Source organism: Sceloporus occidentalis, unplaced genomic scaffold (assembly GCF_023333645.1).
Source record: "Sceloporus occidentalis isolate IW3139 unplaced genomic scaffold, rSceOcc1.0.p SCAF_2, whole genome shotgun sequence".
Lineage (NCBI taxonomy): Eukaryota > Metazoa > Chordata > Lepidosauria > Squamata > Phrynosomatidae > Sceloporus > Sceloporus occidentalis.
The window spans coordinates 232,366,498-232,386,771 of NW_028316982.1; the positions used below are offsets into that span (position 1 = coordinate 232,366,498).

Consider the following 20,274-nt stretch of genomic DNA (forward strand, 5'->3'; position numbering starts at 1 on the left):
GCCACCTTTTTCCTCACTGGATTGGGGCCGCAGCAACTGCATGCAGTGTTCCTGATCTGGCCTTTCTGTTGTGCAAAAAGAAGCCGCAAAAAGCAGCTCCTTTTCACACTAGTAGGGTTGATATTTGTTAAGCATGTCTGTGATGCACAAAGATCATAATGAACGATTGCTTACCTATAACTATGTCTCTCTGAGTGGCCATCTAGGCATGCAGACACAACTCATCCTTCTCCTGGCATCAGCACATAAGTGATTTTAATGTTCTATTCCAGACACCAGAAGTGATGTCTGAACACAGGCAGAAGAGAGAAAGAGTGGGGATACCCATAAAATAATCACTAGCTTTAGAATGTTTTGGAAAGATGTTTTGTGTAATTACAAACTCATGTGTGCTGATACCCTGATGACTACTCAAAGAATCACAGTTAGAGTTTTTGGTACCATGGATCACAGCCTTTGCTTCTATCCTTAAGGTACTTTTTTCCCTCTACAGTGATTGTATTGTAATAACCTTTTTTGAGTCAGGCTGTTTGCTTCCATCTATAAAATATGATACATTCTGTGGTTCTTTGTTTGTTGAATAATTTGACAATTTGATAGTCTAGAGATGCTCTGAAGTTTTAGAGAAGTGCAAACCTTTCTTCAAATACATCTGTGAAATTGTCAGCAAATATGCATTTGATTTTGAAAGTGGATTAAAACCCTGCTGTCAGCACAGCCCACTCTCAAAGTGGGCTGAACACCCACAGGCAGTCCACACCATGCAGCATCAAGCCACACTGTGCAGCATTTTTTTTTCATACCATTGCACAAACACACTGTCTGGAACCTCCTATTACCTCCCTCTTCCTGCCCAGGTGCCATTCCATTGGACACCAGCCAATATGATTGGCCACACAGTAGTAGGTGTGATGCTCCGCTTGTATAGGGCACTGGTGCAGCAGAGTGCCCAGTATTACATTGCCTAAGCACAATCGTGGATGCTTCCCATACATGCCCTCTTCACCCTATGCCCTCTGTTGGACTATCTGGTTTGTGTATGTTGTAACACAGTGGCCATCTATTGTGTTGTGTTATGTTGGCCATCACATTTTTGTCCTATACTGGCATCGGGCTATTTATGTGACAATAAAATGATGCACATTTTCTACCTTGAGTCAGAGTATCCCAGCTTCTTTTTTGCTCTGGTTTTTAGCCCAGGAGCAAGGCTTTGTTTCTCTTTCCATATGGTTTTGCCTTGTGCATTGTCTAAATGCTGGCACTGGGGCAGAGTGGGTGCATAGTGACTGCACGCCGCACACCCCAACCCCACCTCCATGTTGGCATGATGCTGCATGCCCCACCGCACAGTTGAAGATATCACACTGTGTCCTTGGTTGGAGAAGAGCTGCAGCAGCGGTGGCTAGTGTGCCTTTTGCACCATGGAACTGCTGGGTTGGGGGCCTGGCATGCATTTGCTGCATCCCCAACTCAGCACTATCAGGGGCAGCACAGAGCCGCCTCTTAGGAGAAGTCTGTTTAGCCCCTCAGTCTTCTAAAATGTATTTGCAGCTGTTGTTTTATTTAAACCATATTTGCATTTGTAAGCCTATATCTGATTCACTGAGAGTGACATACCTCAGACTAAACAATTTTCTTATAAAACATGAGAGATAATATATGTTGAAATATATTGACTTGCTTAAGGTAATTATGCACACAATGCAGCTGAGTGAAAATCTGAATCTGGATATTCCCAATCCAAATTCAATAATATAGGACAATGATAGTACAATGCCTAATTATCCTTCTGATTAAGCAATCAATCTAAAAATATATGCCATTAAAACAGAATATGCAGTACATTCTTAAAATTGTTGTTATGTGCTTTCAAGTCATTTCTGACTTATAGCAACTGTAAGGTGAACCTATCACGAGTTTTCTTGACAAGACTTGTTCAGAGGAGGTCTACTGTTGTCTTCCTCTGAAGCTGAGTGTGTGACTTGCCCAAAGCCACTCAGTGAGTTTTCACATTTGAGCAGGGATTCAAATCCTAGTCTCCCAGAGTCCTAGTGTAACACTCAAACCACTACACCATGCTGGCTCTCGTATTCTTAAATATTGGATCTGAAATCCTGAACTCTAAGATTTTCCTTTCTCTGACTCAAAATGATGTCCTTTACTCCAGCAGTTACCAGCAAAATGATTCCAGTTCCTGCCACAACTAAGATTTCTGATACTGTTGGACTTCCAGTGGCAACAATGGGTAATATATTTTAGTTCAATTAATTGTCACCATCCTGGGTTTTCTCATAATTTATCAATAGAAGAATAGCAAGAACCTTTAACATACTGCATTCTGTGGCACCGTATTCATTTTAATAATGCTTCTAGCCCTTAATATATTGGAATTAGTCTACGCTAATATATTCCAGTGGTGATAATAATATTGATACTGATGAGTTTTGTTTCCAATATACTACCTTCAAATGTGAAACTGTATAATAGGTTGTCCTTACTGTTCCCAGATCTCTCGCAGCTGTCTTCTGTAACATTTTCATGTACACCTGTGTTACAGTTTGAATATGCAACTTATGTTATGTATGCTACAAGTGATGCATAGTGTAGACATTTGTGGCACACAGAGATGAGAGCGTGAACCTGTATTTGATACAGTTAGGACTATACTTCAGTCTGTCTCTTCACTGCTATCTGCTTCCCAGTTCAGTAGCCTAGGAGAAAAAATACACCAAGGTGCATATGAGAGGATTCTATGATATAAGATATATACTAGACTTTAGACTTAATTTGTTGGAACATTTATCTGAACATTTGGTCACCTTTGCACTAAAACCAATCATAGAATTCCCACTGAGAAGAGAATAATTCAAACCAAAGTATTAGAAAGGACTGGTACTTCTTATTATAGTTTAACTTAGGCGCGTTATAAACGGGCCTTTAATACGCCCCCGTCACGTGCTAGGGGTTGGCTGAGGACCTAGCGTCCATACCGGCCTCACCCCTAGCACGTGACGGGGGCGTAAAGATGGCTGTGCCCTATACACATGGGCGCCGCCATCTTTACGTGCTGGACGTGTTGCATCCACACGTGTCCCCCGAAAATGATGCCCCAAATGCGCCCCTTGTGCTTTGCGGTGCCTCTTCCGGGGCCTGAGAAGGAGCGCGATTTCTGTGCTCCTTCTCGGCAGCGTCCGGGAGCCACGCCGTTTAAAGGCTGTGGCTCCTGGACGGTGCAAGCGGCGGCGGCAGCAGACTGCCGCAATCCGGCGGTCTGTAACGCGCCTCAGTTTCACTGCTCATAATTATTGTAGACACATCTAGTTAGCATCTGGATCTCTAGTCCCAGTCTTCTTCATAAATTGTTCCAACTCCTGCCTGCCTGCTTTCATAATACTTTCACTCATTGCCAAAAAAAAAAAAAAAAAAAAAGCTGTTAGGCAGATCAGCTATGAAAATTTGAAAGCATTATACATTAAATTAGTTAAATTAGTTTTATTATCAAAATAAACAGTGCCAAGATACTCTGTTTCCTTGTATTTCTGTTTTTCTATTAAATTCATACGCAAACTTTGGGGAGTGGTGGGTGGGTAAAAAGCTTAAGTAGCATAAAAGCAAAATAGAAAAAGGATCCAGAATCCAGAAATCTCCTATAATTAGGTTAAAATGTTGATGGTTTGATTCAGCTGCTTATTCAAATTATACAAATGACTGTGGAGTGGAGTGGAGTTAAACAGATGATATGCCTCAGAAAGTATAAGTGGGCTTTGTAATGTACTGAGTCCTGTTGTTCAAAGCCAGCCACGCCAAAGAATCAGGAGAAGGATTTCCATTGCAAGAAGTAGTCCAGCTTTTGAAAGATCTAGTAGATGAACTGTTTTGGCTTTGTTCTCAGCAAAGCCTGCCTCAGAAAGGTCTCTGAATGTAGGACTCAATATGGAAAATTTCATATGAGATATTGCATGTCCCTTTCAGTGAAATAAACTTGAAAGGGAAAAAGGAAAAGCAGGGGAGGTTGAATGTTTGCTCAGCATACTCAAAAGGCATGGATAGCAGCTGGAACCCAAGCCTTGAATGGTCTGGAATTAAACTGCGGGACTGAAATTATAAGAACAAAAGTAGGTGTAGAAGGCAACCAAAGTTGGAGTGGGTTTCCTCATGTTCTCTGTTTCATTTAAGAGTAGAGCCCTTACCCTCACTCTGCCAACTGTAATATCTGCAATTCTCAGAAGGAGGCTGAAGTCACTTTCTTGCTTATTTTCATCATATTCTTCCCCGTTTTCTGTTTTCCTAGTTAATTCCTCTGTTAATGTGGGTTATGTCTAGGGCTAATGGCCAGATTGTGATGACAAAGGGAATCAAATTGATATCTTTTTCTGAGGACATGTTGTTTTCATACACTATGATCTTTAGACCATTTAATTTGAGCTATTAGTTTTAAATAATGTGGTTCTATTGACTTCAGTAACACTGCATCAGTATACAGTTAGTACATTATTTTGTTAGGATATCAACTGTTGTTTTTGTTGTTTTGTTGTTGTTGTTGATCCACAAGTGATCCTTAATATATTTAACCAGTGATTTCTCTAATACTCAATATTAATAACATTCCACAGTTTATCTTTCTTTTTCCTGATACTGTGCTGAAGTCAGGTCTCCAGCAATTTATTATTTTCTGCTTTCAGATTATTATTGCTTCCATACAGATTATGTGAGTGTGTTTCACTGTCAATATAGTATGAATTAATTCTGGACTGGCTCTTTTTTCAGCTTCTTACAAATCAAGCTTTATTCCTTCTAAATTTAAAGAACCTGATTATACCATGGCAGAAGTACGCGATAGCAAACCTGGTAGAGTAACATTTTTAAAATGTGTTTTAATTATTTGTGCTAAATAATCTCTTAACAATGCCATAGTTAAGCAACACTCTGTTATTAACAAATATTAAGTGCATAACTTGATGATTTAAAAATATGCATAGGTTCCAGATAGATTTTCCTATGATGGCCTGTGCAGACGTCCTGAGTTTATTTTGTTGTTATGCAGTTTAGGACACTTTAGTCATGTTAGAAATATAAATTGTTCTATTCTAGTGGTTCCCTGTGGAGATTCAGATTTGCACATAAAACTGGAAGCACAGGAACTGCTCAGAACAAATTAGATGGAAACTAAATGAAACAGGGGATTCAGTTTTTCCCCTTTTCACAATTAATAGCAGGATGAGAGCAATTTCTTTAGGACTATGGTAAGGAGGCATAATTCTTTCCTTTGCCATAGCAGACCTGATAAACACTGATGCTCTGAAGCTCCCATTGCTGCCAATTGCTACTGGGAGCGATTACCTTCTATAGATAATAGCAGCAGCTTGGAGGGGGGGATAACATTGAGAGTTTAGAGTGGGAGGAACATAGCTTTTACAATCCTTTTTATTATCCATGATAAATGGGGGGGGGGTGAGCTGTTATTGGTTGTTAAAATTAAAAGATGCGCTAGAAAGTGACACATTCAGCATCATATCTAATTTGGCATTTAGTTCCTTTTAGTTGGAGGGGCCAGCTATATCAGTAACTGCATTGTCTGCATACTGTGGCCTTGGTATTGTAGCTGGGAGGCCTTCTTTTGTGGGATCTTTATGGCTTGGATACTAGATATTGTAGCACAGAGGAAGGCACAGAAAAAGCCTGCCAAAATGTTTAAGGGCATGGAGGCAACTCCCCATGGGGAAATCTCAAACAATATTTGCAGCTTTTTTTATTTTACAAAAATGGGGAATGAGATACATTATGGTTGAGTGGTAGAGTGTTTAAAGTATATGCATTCTGTATAAACTTTGCATGGTAAGGACAATGTGGATAGGGAGTTTTTCATCTTCTCTATTAGTATAAGAATAGTACCTGAAATGATCCCACTAAGTTAAATGATGAGAGATTTGGCCCGACAAAAAGGAGGAATTTCACACAGTTCAAAGGCAGTCTGTTGTTAGCTCTAACAATGGCCCATTCCGCACGGGCCTAAAGTACATCCCCAGGACGTACTAGGGTTAGGAAAGGGCATGCTTTATGCACGCCCCTAACCCTAGTACATCCTAGGGATGCACAAAATGGCGGCACCCATTCTACATGGCTGCCGGAAGCTTGATGTTGCGGACGCTTACCGTCTGCACGTTGCATGGTGCAAATGATTTCGCGAGTACGCCATTGGCACCTCACGACATCATTAGCACGCCACAATAAGAAGTGCCATTTTGGGGCTTCTTTTTTGCGGTGCGGAGGAGCCGTGTTGTTTGGCCGCTGGGGCTCCTCCACGCCGCAAATGACAGCGCCGGCAGACCGCTGATTTCAGGCAGTCTGTAACGTGCCAATGGTTACTAATTTAGACCACTTTAATGGCTGACCAGACAAATTCTTCAAAGATATGGCTATCAATAGTTATTAATCATGATGACTATACATTGCCTCCACCATCAAGGATATATCCCTCTCAGTGTCAGTTGCAGTAGAATATTAACAGGAGAATGTTATTGTACATGTATGGCTTCTAGGTTTCCCATAAGATTCTGACTGGCCATTATGAGAAGAGAATTTGCACTAGATAGGTCTTTGACTTGACCCTCAAGGGCTCTACTTATTTTCTTAACTGTTCTGCCATTCAGCCACGATCAAGTACTGACTTTAGGCATATACTTGGGCTTGAACATGTCCAGTGAAACTTTTTCCCCTCTCCCATTTCAACCCATCAGTGAAGTGGAACTGTATTAATGGGTCCTTATGTTAAAGCAAAATGAAGGGCAAGGATGGGACAATTCCACTTCACTGACAGGACAAAGACAGAATCAGCATGATGTCATCTGAAAGTCTTTCACGTAATTGCTGTCTGTGTGCTTCCCGGATGGGACAATGACAGGATCAGCACAATGTCATCTGAAATTCCTTTCCGCGATCATGTGGGAAGGTCTAGTCAAAGATGGGAAAGGGACGAGACAAGGATGTCCCGTCCCCTGTCTGGTAATCTCCATTGAGAACTATGCCATATTTTAAGAAGTACAAATTCAACACCCATTTGGGCATGTGGAACCAATCTCTCGATGCTCTTATTCTGGACCAAACAACACACCTGAACACACTTGGTAGGAAGCAAAGGCCTGTTAAAGACAAAAGAACATACTTCAAAATAAATGAACATAAAAATAAACAATCTTTAATGTGAGCAGAATTTGAGTTATATTCTACAGCAGTGAATATAAAAGTGTCCTTCAAGTTACAGATGTTTGAATGATTTGGTTCTTTCCTCCCCAGATTCAGCTGAAGCAGATAATTTTTCTTTTAAAGCACCTACAACAGCAGAACTCCCATTTACTGATTCTGGTAATTATGAGATTTTGCAAATGGCTCTGATAAAGCCTTCTGTGATGTGCTGGTTGTTACACTGTGCTGCTGGTGGGATACAGTGGGAATTTGGAAAAAGCAGGAACAGCAACAGAGATAGAGGCGTTCTTACCAATGTAAGCATTCTAGCCTTGTGCATTTTTGGTATACAGTTAGCAGTGTTCTATGTGTGAATAATATAAATATAAATATACCCTGTGATCCCCCTTAAAAAGCTAAGATCAGTGCACACGCACTTGTGTGTGCCCTTATTTTATCCTCACAACAACTCTAAAAAGTAAATTAGATTGAATGCTAGTGACATTACCAAGGCTATTAACTAGGCTTCCAGCATGAATGAAAATTAAACCAAGGTCTCACTGGTTCATTTTCAACTCCACATCACAGATCTGAATAAAACTGTGACCCATGAATGAATGCAGTCTGCTAGCTAGGAAAACACCATACTACACTGTTAAAGTGCTGTTTTACTACTATGGCTGTCTCCTGTGAAATCCTGGGATTTGAAATTTAGAGAAGAGCTTTTAAGCCTCACTAAACTACAAACCCCAAAATGCCACAGTAGGCAACCATAGCAGTAAAAGTAGAACAATAACAGTATAACCAACCACAGGTTCAATAAATCTCCCTGGTTAATCTGTGCTGAGGTTAGCATAAAAGGGAGGTGTTAGCCTGTGTCTGGCAATGCTTGGTGTGTGGTCTGTGTTCAGCCTGGTAGGTGAGAAGTAGGGATGTAAGGAACATTCACAATATTTTCATCCTCAACAAGAAATGGTGTCTGGAAAAACTCATTAAACAAATCCTGGATTGAAAGAACTCATTAAAACAAGTGCTTTTTCGGTCACCAGTAGAAAAAAAAGGGATTGTGTAAATATCTTCAATTTTACGTAGAATCAAAACATTTAAGGTTTATAGGTGGGTTTCATTGATTTTGTTTACACATTTTAAACAAAGCTATGGTATGAATGCAAATGCATTTCAGTTTTACTTGAATTAGGCATATTTCTGTATAAAAGCTAAAGTAGTTGGGAAACAGTACCTTATTTATAGCAGAAGAGATCGTTCTTGCATCCTGACTTGGGGCAAGACAGACAACCCCTTTGTGGCAACTTCCTGGTGGCTTGAGAGTGTGTCATTTAGATGACACACACAGCCAAGCTGCCAGAAAGCCAGCATGAAGCCACCCACTTGACCGCACAGTGGGCAGCTATGCAGTGCTCTGGCAGCATGGTGTTTAGATGCCACACGCCACAAGAGCACCGCAAAACTGCAGTGGTGGTGGAAAAGACAGCATTTGGCCAGCTCAAAAAGAAGCAGCTTTCTGCTGCTTTTTTTGTGCTGGCAAACGCAGCCCCAACCCAGCATTCAAAGAAGCAACACCTTTAGGCCTGTCTGTTTCAGCCCTTTGACATGCAAAGGTCTTCCATAAGCAATTGCATCAGCAGAAAGATTAAAATACAGTTTTATTTCATTGAATTCCGTAATGCAAGTGTATACAATGTATTTATTGAGTCACAGGTATTCATATACAACTGTCATTTTTCTAAAAACCCATTAGACATATTTTTGCAATAGTTCTATAAGTGCAACTTAAGCCTGAACCAAGCAAGGCTGTTGAAGTCATTTTAATTTCTGTATTCTAGCCTTGTAAATTCTAAGTATAGTACTGTGAATCACAACATATAAACTGACAAAGTACAACAAATCATATTTGTTACACACAATGTTAACACTTATCACAGTTTTTTCAGCCCTGTCTCCAAAATTAGTGTCCTCAACATGTGAGGAGGATGAGTGGGCACAGGTGTGCTATTTCAGTCCCCCTTCCCATTTTCATTGCCCCTCATATGCAGCTGATAACCATCTGCAGTAGCGAAACTCTTCTTCCTTTGGAGTCTTCTCCATGAATTTTAGAATCCTTGAACAAGGATTATAAATCACACTGAGAACCTTCACAAAGCTGTCTGCTTCAGATATCTTCTACAGATAGAGAGGGGGTGAAAAAAGTGGAGTGGTGAATGAAAGAGCACACTTGTGACCACTCTTCATCCTTACTTATAGAAGATAGTCATTTTGAAACATCTGAACAGAGCTGCTATTTATAAATGTAGCACATAATAGGTACAACATGTTTCAGAACCTGCTTTAATACTAAAAAATGCTGCTTTACATTCCTACCAAGCTAGTTCTGAGCATGGCATTTCAGACCAAGATAATATAATGTCATTATATTATGAGCAATCCTGTTCTAGTGTCGGAGCATAAAACTAGTGTAGACATGGCTTATAGTTAAGAGTTTAAACTGTTAATCATTTTAATACAGGATGTCCAAAAATGATATTTACAATTTCAATTATAGATACAACTGAAATTGTAAAGATCATTTTCAGATACCCTGTATTTACAAATGTACTTGAAAAATCAATGAGGGATTGGATTGAGAAACAGAACCAGTCATATTCAGATCAAGATTATTAAGCAGAATGTATACCCAAGGAGATGAATAACAAAACTAGAACAGAGAAGGCATTAAAAAAAGATCTAACCTGCCTTTCTCAATGTCAAAATCCATGAGCCATTATTTCATCAGTACAGGTAATTCCCACAAGGATTCAGAGTACAACTGTTTGATGCTGTTATATTCATAGTTGCCATGGTCAATTTCTCACTTGGGTGGCTAACGTTCTGGTGATGATCCTCTCTGATTTTAGCCATTATAGTTTCTATATTCCAGACTTGCAAGGGCTAAATATAATACTGTGGGCAGGGTCTGTACTTGAACATTTGCCACCCCTCTGTTTTAACCTAGCAGTATACCTTTTGAAGTTCAAGTGTCACTTGATGTAACAATGAGGCAGTACAGCAGGACTTTCTGGAGACTCCAGAAATTGTTACTATAGATTTTAATTGTATTTTTCTAGAGTGAATGCAGAAAAATAAGAAGCCTTGGTGGTGCAGTGGCTAAATGCCTGTACTGTAAGCCACAAGGGTGTGAGTTTGATCCCAGCAGCTCCAAGGTCCACTCAGCCTTGCATTCAGCTGTAGGTTGCTAAAATGAGTACCCAGCTTGTTGGGGGCAGTTAGGTTACACACTGTAAACTGTTTAGAGGGTGCTTAGTTCACTAAAAAGTGGTATAGAAATGTATTTGCTATTGCTATATTTGAAAATACAATCAAAATGTACAATAAACTAACTGAATGCAATTATTCATACAGCCATGCAAAAGTCTTCTGTGAAATAGTGAACCTTATAGAATTTAGGGGAGGGGGGTGTACTTCCTGACTATGCCAAAATATTGTATTAAATTTTTGAGAGTTAACTGATTCTTAACCTTTTTATCAAACCCACCTTTAAAACAGCAGCATTTCATTTTGTTTTTCATTTAACATAGTAGTAAAGTTCATTAAGTAGGGTATTCCTCATTTTAATAGTTCCCTTTTTCTCTGGTACAGTCTTGGAACCTGTTACGTTTAACAATGAACTTCCAATAGTAGGTAATGTTTTCGTGGTGCACTGACTGATCTTCCTGTTCTACTTTCTTGTCTCAGAAGCCCTTTTCTATTTTCCATTTTCTCCTTCTGCAAGGTCATCTAACACCATCCATTTTTTCCCCATTAAAATTCATCCTCTCTCTAGGTATGCTGATCATTTAACCATTTTGTTTATCTTACCTTCACAGTATTGCGCTTTTTTTCTGTCACCTCTGAAAGCAGCTGGAGGTAGCCACATTACACTGCAATCAAGTCATCAGTGCTTGTGATTCACATTACTTTTTTTAAAGCTGAGTTCCAGAAATTGTCACGAATTTCATAATTTACCTAAACTAATCTTTTTGCTTGTATTTAAGGCAACTTTTCCTTCTGAAGTTTTTATGTGTGTCTATCTTTGTATATCCACAGCATGCTCTTGTTTCTTCACCTTCACCTCCCGATCTGAATGCAAGCTTATAGAAGAAATCTTAACTTTTCTGGACTGTCTTTTCTCTCTTTCAGGTCCAAAAGTGAAAGAACATGTTTCCAAGCCCAAAACAACAATTGGCCCTCATGTGCTACATACTAAGCCTGGTAAATTTTCCAAATTACCACATATAATTTTTATCTGAGTTTGATACATATTTGGGGTGTGTGTGTGTGTGTGTGTGTGTGTGTGTGTGAAGTCAATAAAGTTTCATGAGTGGAGTTTTGCCTTCAGTAATGTTGTTTTGTTCACCTGAAAGACAGTTATACATGTGTTAGTGTGTTGTGGATTATACATAAGGATGGAAAGAATATTTGCCATTTCAGGTTGAGTATCCTTTTCCAAAAATCCAAAATCCAAAACTTTTTTCATGGGTGGCTGAGATAGTGACACTTTTGTTTTCTGTTGATTCAGTGTACACAAATTCTGTTCCATGCACAAAATATTTTTAAAATATTGTAAAAGAAACCTTCAGGCTATTTGTATAAGATGTATATGAAACATAAATGATGGCCTGTTACAGACAGCCAAAATAAAGCTGCTTCGAGTCACAGTGGAGGTATGGTGTTTCAATGATGCATGCGTCCTAAGAGTCCAGAAGTCACACCAAAGCCACGCTCCAGCCCTAAGGACTGGAGCGTGGCTTTGGTGTGGCTTCTGGACTCTTAGGACGCATGCATCATTGAAATACCATACCTCCACTGTGACTCGAAGCAGCTTTATTTTGGCTGTCTGTAACAGGCCGATGTTTGTGTTTAGACTCAGGTCCCTTCTCCAAGAGATCTCATTATATATCTGAAAATATTCCAAAATCCAAGTAAAATCTGAAATCAGAAACACTTCCAATCTTAAGCATTTTGGATAAGGGTTAGTCAACCTATATTGGTTTTCTGGCCAAAGCATGGGTTTCACAACAGTTGGGAAACCCAGTTGGGAAGAATAATGCAGTGTTGAGAATCTAGTGCAGTTTTCACTGAGTATTCACAAATCCCAAAGTGTTGCACCAAGATAGAGAGGCTGGATCCTGTGTTATGGGTTAAATGGCATGACCACAACTTTAATTCACCAAACATTAGTAAATATATTCAAGTATAATTACTCCTTTTAGCAAACAATGCATAGCAAAAGTAGGAAGAAACACTAAGCCCAGTGGTTTCCAGACCTATACATGACCCAGCAGGGCATTAAACAACAAAGTTGTGGTAAGCATCTGGCAAAGCTTGCCATATTTGCCAATCTGTAGTGTGAGCAAAACAGCATGTCAGAGGAGAGGCAACCTGCAGATGCCCATACTGCAGGTTAGCCCCCTCTTTACTAATCATCTAGCAGGGTTCCTTCCTTTTGATTTAATGAATGCGCTGTTTCCCCTTTTCCCTTTCACACCTGTACATTGTGACAAAGCAGTGTCTGCAAATAGCAGTGATAAGGTGAACACTGTTTCCAAACAATCATGTGTGGATTTTTTTCCAAGATTGCTGTTTTCTATACAAAACACTGCCATCCTTCACCATAAAGATCATATACACAAACATTTTGCTCAACAAACAGTGTTCTTACACAAAAATTAGGCATGTGGTTTTGTTGTGCATGATTGTTGTTTTCTATGCAAAATACTGCAATTTTGCATAAGAAAAATCTTGCATATAAAACAGCAATGCAGCACAAAAAACCCCACAATTCTCTTCTCACACAAAAAAGCAAACAAACATGTATTTTTTTCACAGGATAATTTCCTGAAACATTTCAGGATGTATGCATAATGGGTGGAAATAGCACAGAAATGTTCATTTTTCTTGCAATGGGTGAGGGGAATCATAGGAATTATTTTTCCTCACTTGCAATAACAAAAAATCCCTACCTGTAATGTAAATATATAGTTGCTTAGCTGAAAGCATTTCCAGTCATGCAAGAGCTGTGCCTCTGATTTTTATTAATTTCTACTCTCCCCTTCACCTACAGTCACACACACACATCATTAAATTTGAAGGGTACCCTGTTTCATAAGTTGCTTTTCAGATAGTTACTAAAATTGTGATAGGAGGGGATATTTGGAAATCCCGATTCATCCAACAAGAAGTTCTCTTGCAGGTCTTTGCGTGTTTGATCATAATGGTAATATTTTATTATCGTAATAATGGTTATTTATCATAATAATTATTCACTAGTTCTAGGAAAGTTTTCTGTTATTAAGACAGTGTGCTCTTGCCCACTCTTCCATTGATATTTGACAAAGGCGGTATCCAGACTGGCGGATACAGCACCCCTGTCATATGCTAGGGGCTGGCCGAGGACACAGCGTCCATACCGGCCTCACCCCTAGCATGTGATGGGGGTGTCAAAATGGCGGTGCCCTGTACATACGGGTGCCACCATTTTGATGTAATGGCTGCATCACCTCCAAACGTTGCAGCGCAGCCATTACGTCTTGGCGCCACTGAAGGGTGCTTGTGGCACCCTTTCAGTGGCACCGAAAGGAGCTCCAAAACGGAGCTCCTTTCGCGCCGCATATTGCTGGCATGGTCTTTACACGGCTGCGCCAGCAATACAGAAGAGAAAGGGGCCGAGCAGCCCCTTTCTCTCTCTCCCCGCAGCATGAAGCCCCAAGGACACCCCTTTCCAGGCCACAGGGAAGCGGCATTTTGCCGCTTCCCCGAGGCCTGGAAAAGCAGCGGATCGGGGCCTCTGGGGCTGCCGCTGTGGCAGCTGAGGCCCTCATCTGTTGGGGAAAGGGGCAGGTGCAGGACTCCCCAAAGGGGTGGTCTGTATCCTGCCAATCTTACCCTTAATTGTCATTGTCAGTTCCTCACCACTCTTCAACTTTTCCTTACAACCTCTTTGTGTATAGCCACATATAGATTTTCCTTTGATTCAGTACTTTTTAAAAAAAGCTTAGGAAGAACAGATAAAATGTTGGATGTATACAAAAAAATGTAGATTTTGATTTACCCCTGTATAATCAGCAAAATTAGTATATTTTCCAAAAAAAATTCTTTTCATTTGTGTTTTTATTATATTTGTAATAATTTTTGCTTTTTGTTGGATTTTATTACCTTTGGTTTTACATTTTGTATTGTTGCAATAGTTTTGTTAACTGCTGCACAATATTTTACAAGAACTGCAGAAAACTTTGCAATAAAATAAGATACACCTTGTTTTGTTTCTATACAGTTCTAAAACCTATTGTCTTTGAAATGGAGCCACCAAAAACAGAAATAGGTAAATAATCTTAGGATATCATTCTCTATGCTTCTTCATCAGAGTTTTCATTCTGTGCCACCTATGAGTGTGATCTTTAGTACAATGTGTTCTGTATCTGGGTGTAGTTGTGGGGAGCAATGTAAGGACATTGTTCCTTCTCTAAATGCCCCCCCCTAAAATAATTTCTTCAGTCTCCAAATTTCTAGTTTTGCAGTAGCTTAAAACTTCAGTTGAGCATTTAGAAATACAGCTTAAGCATCCAAAGAAAAGGGGCGGGCAGAGTTACCAAGGGAATGCCAACAAAGCAAATATGAGCTATAGGTGTGAACAATTTTCTCATGCTTTACAGTGCTAGAAATTTGGAGACTAAAGGAAAATTTCATTGGGAAGGATACGTGGGGAGCAATGTCCTAATTTTGCCCTCCTCCCCTGTAAGTCTGTGTCCAAGGTTTATACATGCAAGATGTGCAAATTATTTTTAATAAAAATAAAGGTTCTATGATAGTTTTTTGTTTTTATTTTAAATATTACTATCCCCTGCCATATTCTTCATATGGATTTGGCATTTGCCCATAATGTTGCAAATAAATGAATTGTTCAGCTGAGCATTAGATTGCTAATGATATCTTTCAAGCTAAGCCCATGTTAAGACACTGTGGCTGAATGAATTGGAATTGTGATAATATCTGTAAGACCCCCTGCAGCATGTCTATTACCAATACCTTCACTCCCAATTCCCAGGTGCTCAATAGGAGCTAGAGGAGGGAAGGGCCATCAGTCTCAGCAAAGAGAAGAATATCATCAGAGAAGAATATCATCAGAACAGTTCTCTGGGTCATTGTTTATGTTTGTATGCCTTTATTGCTGCTCCAATAGCAGTCAGTCTCCTTAATCTATAATGGGAATTTGTGCTTTTTTCATATAGTATCTCATATGTTCATTGCTTCTGATGTCAGACCCAGCTTTCCGAACGATGATTTCAGAAATTTCATTCTTTATTCTCTTTCCAGAAGAGAGACACCCTGTGCCTACTAGACCTAAAACCTGGTTCAGCACTGACATGCCACAGACTAAATCCGGTAAATTCCTTGTGTTTTCTTTGAATAAATGCATTGGTTTTAGTTTTTAATCTATTTTCACATAGCTTGGAATATATTTTCTCCTAATGATGCAAGGCAATATTGAGAGAGTTTTAACATGGAAAATCTGCTAACTTGCTAGCTTTTTACAGTCTGGTTTTTCCCCCAATGGGCTTTGATAGTTTGAAGTTACTAGGACATAATCCTATATAATACAGGCTAGAGAAAGTGATGAATGTGACTACTCATACTGTTTTTTTCTTTGCTAGTAACTTTTCTATTGTGCTTGAAACAGAAAAGAAGCTTTAGAAGGGACACCAGTAACTGTCAGTTGATCCTACCATATAAACTGATTTGATCTGCCTGCAAACTCCCCTTCACTAATAAACAGATATTAGTGAAATTATATCTGCATTTGTCACATCATCCTATTTTGGGAAAGATAAGTGTATTTGAAACAATGTTGATATTCAGAGCTTTATATGGTGATCAGTAGCCAAAGGATATACTTGTAGACTGAACTTCAACTTTTGTTTGAAGTTGATTAAATGAAATCTTCATATTAGTTGAGTTATAAACTAGCTGAAAGTTATTTACAGATAAAGAAAAAAATGAGTTTTTCCCTGTAGTGGAAGAAGACATTCTCTGGATGGGTTGATCTGCCCCAGTCAATCCAAGAAGCAGGATTTTTATCCAGTAATGTAGACCTCCTCTTAGCATAAGAAAACAGTCTTCACAAAGCAGTTTAATTCCTGCCTCAGTTTTGACCAGGTTTAAGTTGTGTGTCCTACTTTCAGGCAACTTTTTCCAACTTGTCTGAATTCTTCATACACAAATTTTTACTACTACTACTACTACTACTACTACTACCACCACCACCACCACTGCCTTCATCTTCCTCCTCATTCTCCTCCTCCTCCAGATCTCTTCCTTATTGAAAACCCTGTCTGGACCCTTCTCTGCTCTCATTTTGGGAAGGTATTTTCATAAAAGGCCTCATATTCAAATCACCACAGTCACTGACCCGAGGGATGGGTTGGGAGGATACAGTGCAGTTCTCATATGGCAAAGAGTAGATGAGATGTAGAGGTGGTAGCCACCAACATAAATTGTTTGAAACTGTAAATTGTCAGGTTATCCCTGTCAGGATTATCATTCATGCTGCAAGCCAGAGGTAAGAACAAATAATATGACTGAAAAAGCTCATTATCAGTGTATAAAGCATGGCACACTGCTCAGTAATGGCAGAGGTGATGCTGTTGATGAATTTCAAATCTATGTGTGAGCATGCTCAGAAGACTCTACACAAAGAGGTAAATTGACTGAGCCAGACTGACATGAACCATGCAGATATGAGTCAGAATTCAAAGCTGTTTCACTTTGTGATATAGTATTAGTGCTGCGCTCTCTGGTATTTTATTTATTTATTTATGTTATTTATACCCCACACTTCAGCCCTAATGGCTATCAGAGCGGCTTACAATTATTATTTTTAATAAGACGTTTCCCTGCTCCCAGGCTTACAATCTAAAAGACACGACACAAAAGGAGAAGGGAATGGTGGAGGGAAAGGGGATGAGGTCCAGTGTTTCTTCTGGTAGTGAATCTTTGCCTCATTAGCAATTTGCAAATTGCAAGATGGACAGTTTTTCTCCTGTTTTTGTGACAATTGAACGCTGATGCTCTGTAAGTCCCTTGACTCTAGGGAATGGGTTCTATGTAAAGTTTAGTTGGAACAGGCCTGGATTATTTTCATTGTTCCATTATCGCACAGGAAGACATGATTTATGGATTGATGGGCTCTGAGCCTGGATCATCTTCCTTCTTATTCAGACCAGATCTTCTCAGGCAAAGAAACATGTTTCACTGAAATCTGGGTTAACTTTCAAATTAATGCTTGGAAATTGGTGGGAAAAGGCTATTCAGACAGAGTGTTTTCTCATGCTGAGGAATGGGGGCTTCAGAATCCAGGCAATCCTTATTGCTTAAAAATATTGTCTGCTAGAGTAAATGAGGTGGAGCAACCTATCCAGAGGATGTCTTCATAACCACTACAGAAGACAAATATATAATGGTTAACATCAATTATTCTTTTCTGCTTAGCTGCCATAGTGATTCACAAGATTATTATTAATGTTGGTTATTGTTGTTGTTGTTGTTGTTGTTGTTAATGATGTAGGCATGGAACCAGTGACCTTTAGTCCTGAGCAACCAAAATCAACTCTAGGTAAAAACATTTAAATCATGGATGGTTATATTTGTTTTCCTTTTCAGTTACAACTAGCCAGAATTGCACATCATGTCTGTAACATCCATAGAGATTATGAAGCTGTGAAGACTGCTCCTAAGGGGTGGCCTGCAGCCACCTCCAGCTGTGATGGATCAGGGTCATGGCAATCACACGCCATGGCCCTGATCTGGCATCATGTAAACACAGTGCCAGAGGAGTGCTGTAATACCACACACCATGTGGAGCAGCACACGGCATCATGTATGGAGACCACGTCCCAACTGCACCCGAGGCCAGCCTTAATGGCCAGTCTGCACAGCCCCTGTATCATCATTTTTATCATGCCTATTGATGTTTCTTCCATGACATTACTAAAATCATCTTGTTGTGCTAGATCTAGAAAGTGAAACCGCACATGGTTTAAAATTGGACTAATAAGAAGATGAGGAACGCATGAAATCTTAATGCAGGAGTGCTTGCTTTTCAGCTACCAAAAATCCTTTTTTTGCTCATAGAAAGGCTGGCCCTAACCTAGGTCCTCGCTGCACTGGAGCAGAGCTGTCTGATTTATCCTGCCTCCAGGGCTCCCACAACCCTCTTTTGTTGCAAAGCCCTCCATTCTGAATCTGGGTGGCTGACCACATAAGCATCCCACTGACCTGCCCAGTGAGTCCACCAGCACCATGGGTCACTGTACTGTGAAATCAGAACAAGGTGCCAAGCAATGGTCACATGGTTGGCCAACTTGTTCTGATCTCACAGCACAGTGGCCCACAGTGGTGGTGGACTCACTGGGCAGCTCAGTGGGATGCTTGTGTGGTCAGCACCCAGGTTCAGAATGGAAGGCTCTGGATCTTCCAGGAAGAGCAAACAGGGACTTTAAAAATAAACCTACACTTAAACCCAGTTCTGGTGCTGAGCTGGCCAGCCATCATAGGTCTGCTCACACCAGATCTGGCCTTTGGGCCATACATCATCTGGTCTCACCAAGGGAATAAGGGGAGACCATTGTATTTGGGCCATGCAGATAGGACTCTAGTCAGAGAAACATTCTTCCAGTGCACAAAACTTGTCAAGACCTTTCAATGGCCTACTTGAGTTTAAATGTGTTTGCTTGAGCCCAGAGGAAAATGCTGAATGTGCTGTCTTTTTAATAGCTGGCACATAAAGCCCCAAATTTCATCAGAATAACAACACACAAGAACAGATATTGCATCCCTTGTCGCAGACCAGCCAAAATCTCCTCCTCCTAAAAGCTATATTAAGGCTAATAATAGCTTGTATTCGGGATTTTATCAAGACCATAGCAGGAAAAAGAAAAATTAAACTTCCTTCCATATGAAATGTGGTTTCAGTATATAAATAAATAAAGAAACAAACAAAAGAATTCCAAAAGCTGCATTTGATATAACCTGGCATGAGTTATTCAAAGAAAATGTACAAAACCATTGGATTACTGAAAGCCATTTCCATGAAAAATGACCTGAAAAAGTCAGATTGCCTTGTTTTACTTAGAACTGTTTCAAATATTTTTTTTCATACAGTTTGGGTCTTCCTCATCCAAAATGCTTGGGAGGAAAAGTGTTTTGGATTCTGGAGATTTTTTGGAATATTTGCACATTACATGAGATTTTGTGTAGATAGGACCCAAGTCTAAACATAAAATTTGAATATGTTTCGTATACACCTTAAACACATAGTCTTAAGGCAATTTTATACATAATAATTTTAATAATTGTGTGGATGAAACAAAGTTTGTGTAAACTGAACTCCAGAAACAAAGATGTCACTATCTCAGCCACTCATATGGATGATTTTGGATCTTGGAATATTTCAGGTTTTGGAATTTTGTATAAGGGAAACTCAACCTGTAGTATATTTTTAGAGTCTAGCTTATCAAGCCTTTCATTATATCAATGCCTTTATACTAATATTTATAACACTGAATTCAATATCTCCGTCAAGCATGTGCATGGTCACGGTTAGTCTTCATGTATTATTTTCCTCATATTTGTCGTAGAATGGTTCTTTGTTTGAGTCTTACATTTGGCAGCAGTGTGGTCATGAAATTATACTAAAAAGACTCATGATTAATTGTTTCAGCTCCTAAAGAAACAAGTCGAGTTCCTGCCAAGTCAAAAACATCTCCTAGCCCCGGTATAATGAGAACCAAACCTAGTAAGTGTGCACTCACATTTTTAGTTTCTGCAAACTTTTATTAAATATGTAACCTCTCTGCTACACTGGGCCCTTGGTATCCACTGCGGTTTGGTTCTAGGACCCCCTGTGGACAGCAAAATCCATGGATGCTCTAGGCCCATTAAATACGATGGCACAGTAAAATGATGTCCCTTATATAAAATAGTAACATCAAGGTTTACTTTTGGGATTTTTTTAAAAATATTTTCAAGCCATGGATGGTTAAA

At 39.6% G+C, this 20,274-nt stretch overlaps 1 protein-coding gene across 1 annotated transcript in view; it reads left to right on the plus strand.

Moving 5' to 3' along the window:
- ABI3BP (ABI family member 3 binding protein) overlaps positions 1-20,274 on the plus strand; it is a 167,025-nt gene that overhangs the window by 96,317 nt on the left and 50,434 nt on the right. Inside the window, exons 21-29 of the mRNA XM_089512385.1 lie at positions 2,168-2,245; positions 4,768-4,848; positions 7,294-7,362; positions 10,837-10,878; positions 11,377-11,448; positions 14,510-14,557; positions 15,550-15,618; positions 17,798-17,845; positions 19,952-20,026. Of these exons, the coding sequence (XP_089368511.1) occupies positions 2,168-2,245; positions 4,768-4,848; positions 7,294-7,362; positions 10,837-10,878; positions 11,377-11,448; positions 14,510-14,557; positions 15,550-15,618; positions 17,798-17,845; positions 19,952-20,026 (582 nt within the window). The remainder of the gene's footprint in view (positions 1-2,167; positions 2,246-4,767; positions 4,849-7,293; positions 7,363-10,836; positions 10,879-11,376; positions 11,449-14,509; positions 14,558-15,549; positions 15,619-17,797; positions 17,846-19,951; positions 20,027-20,274) is intronic.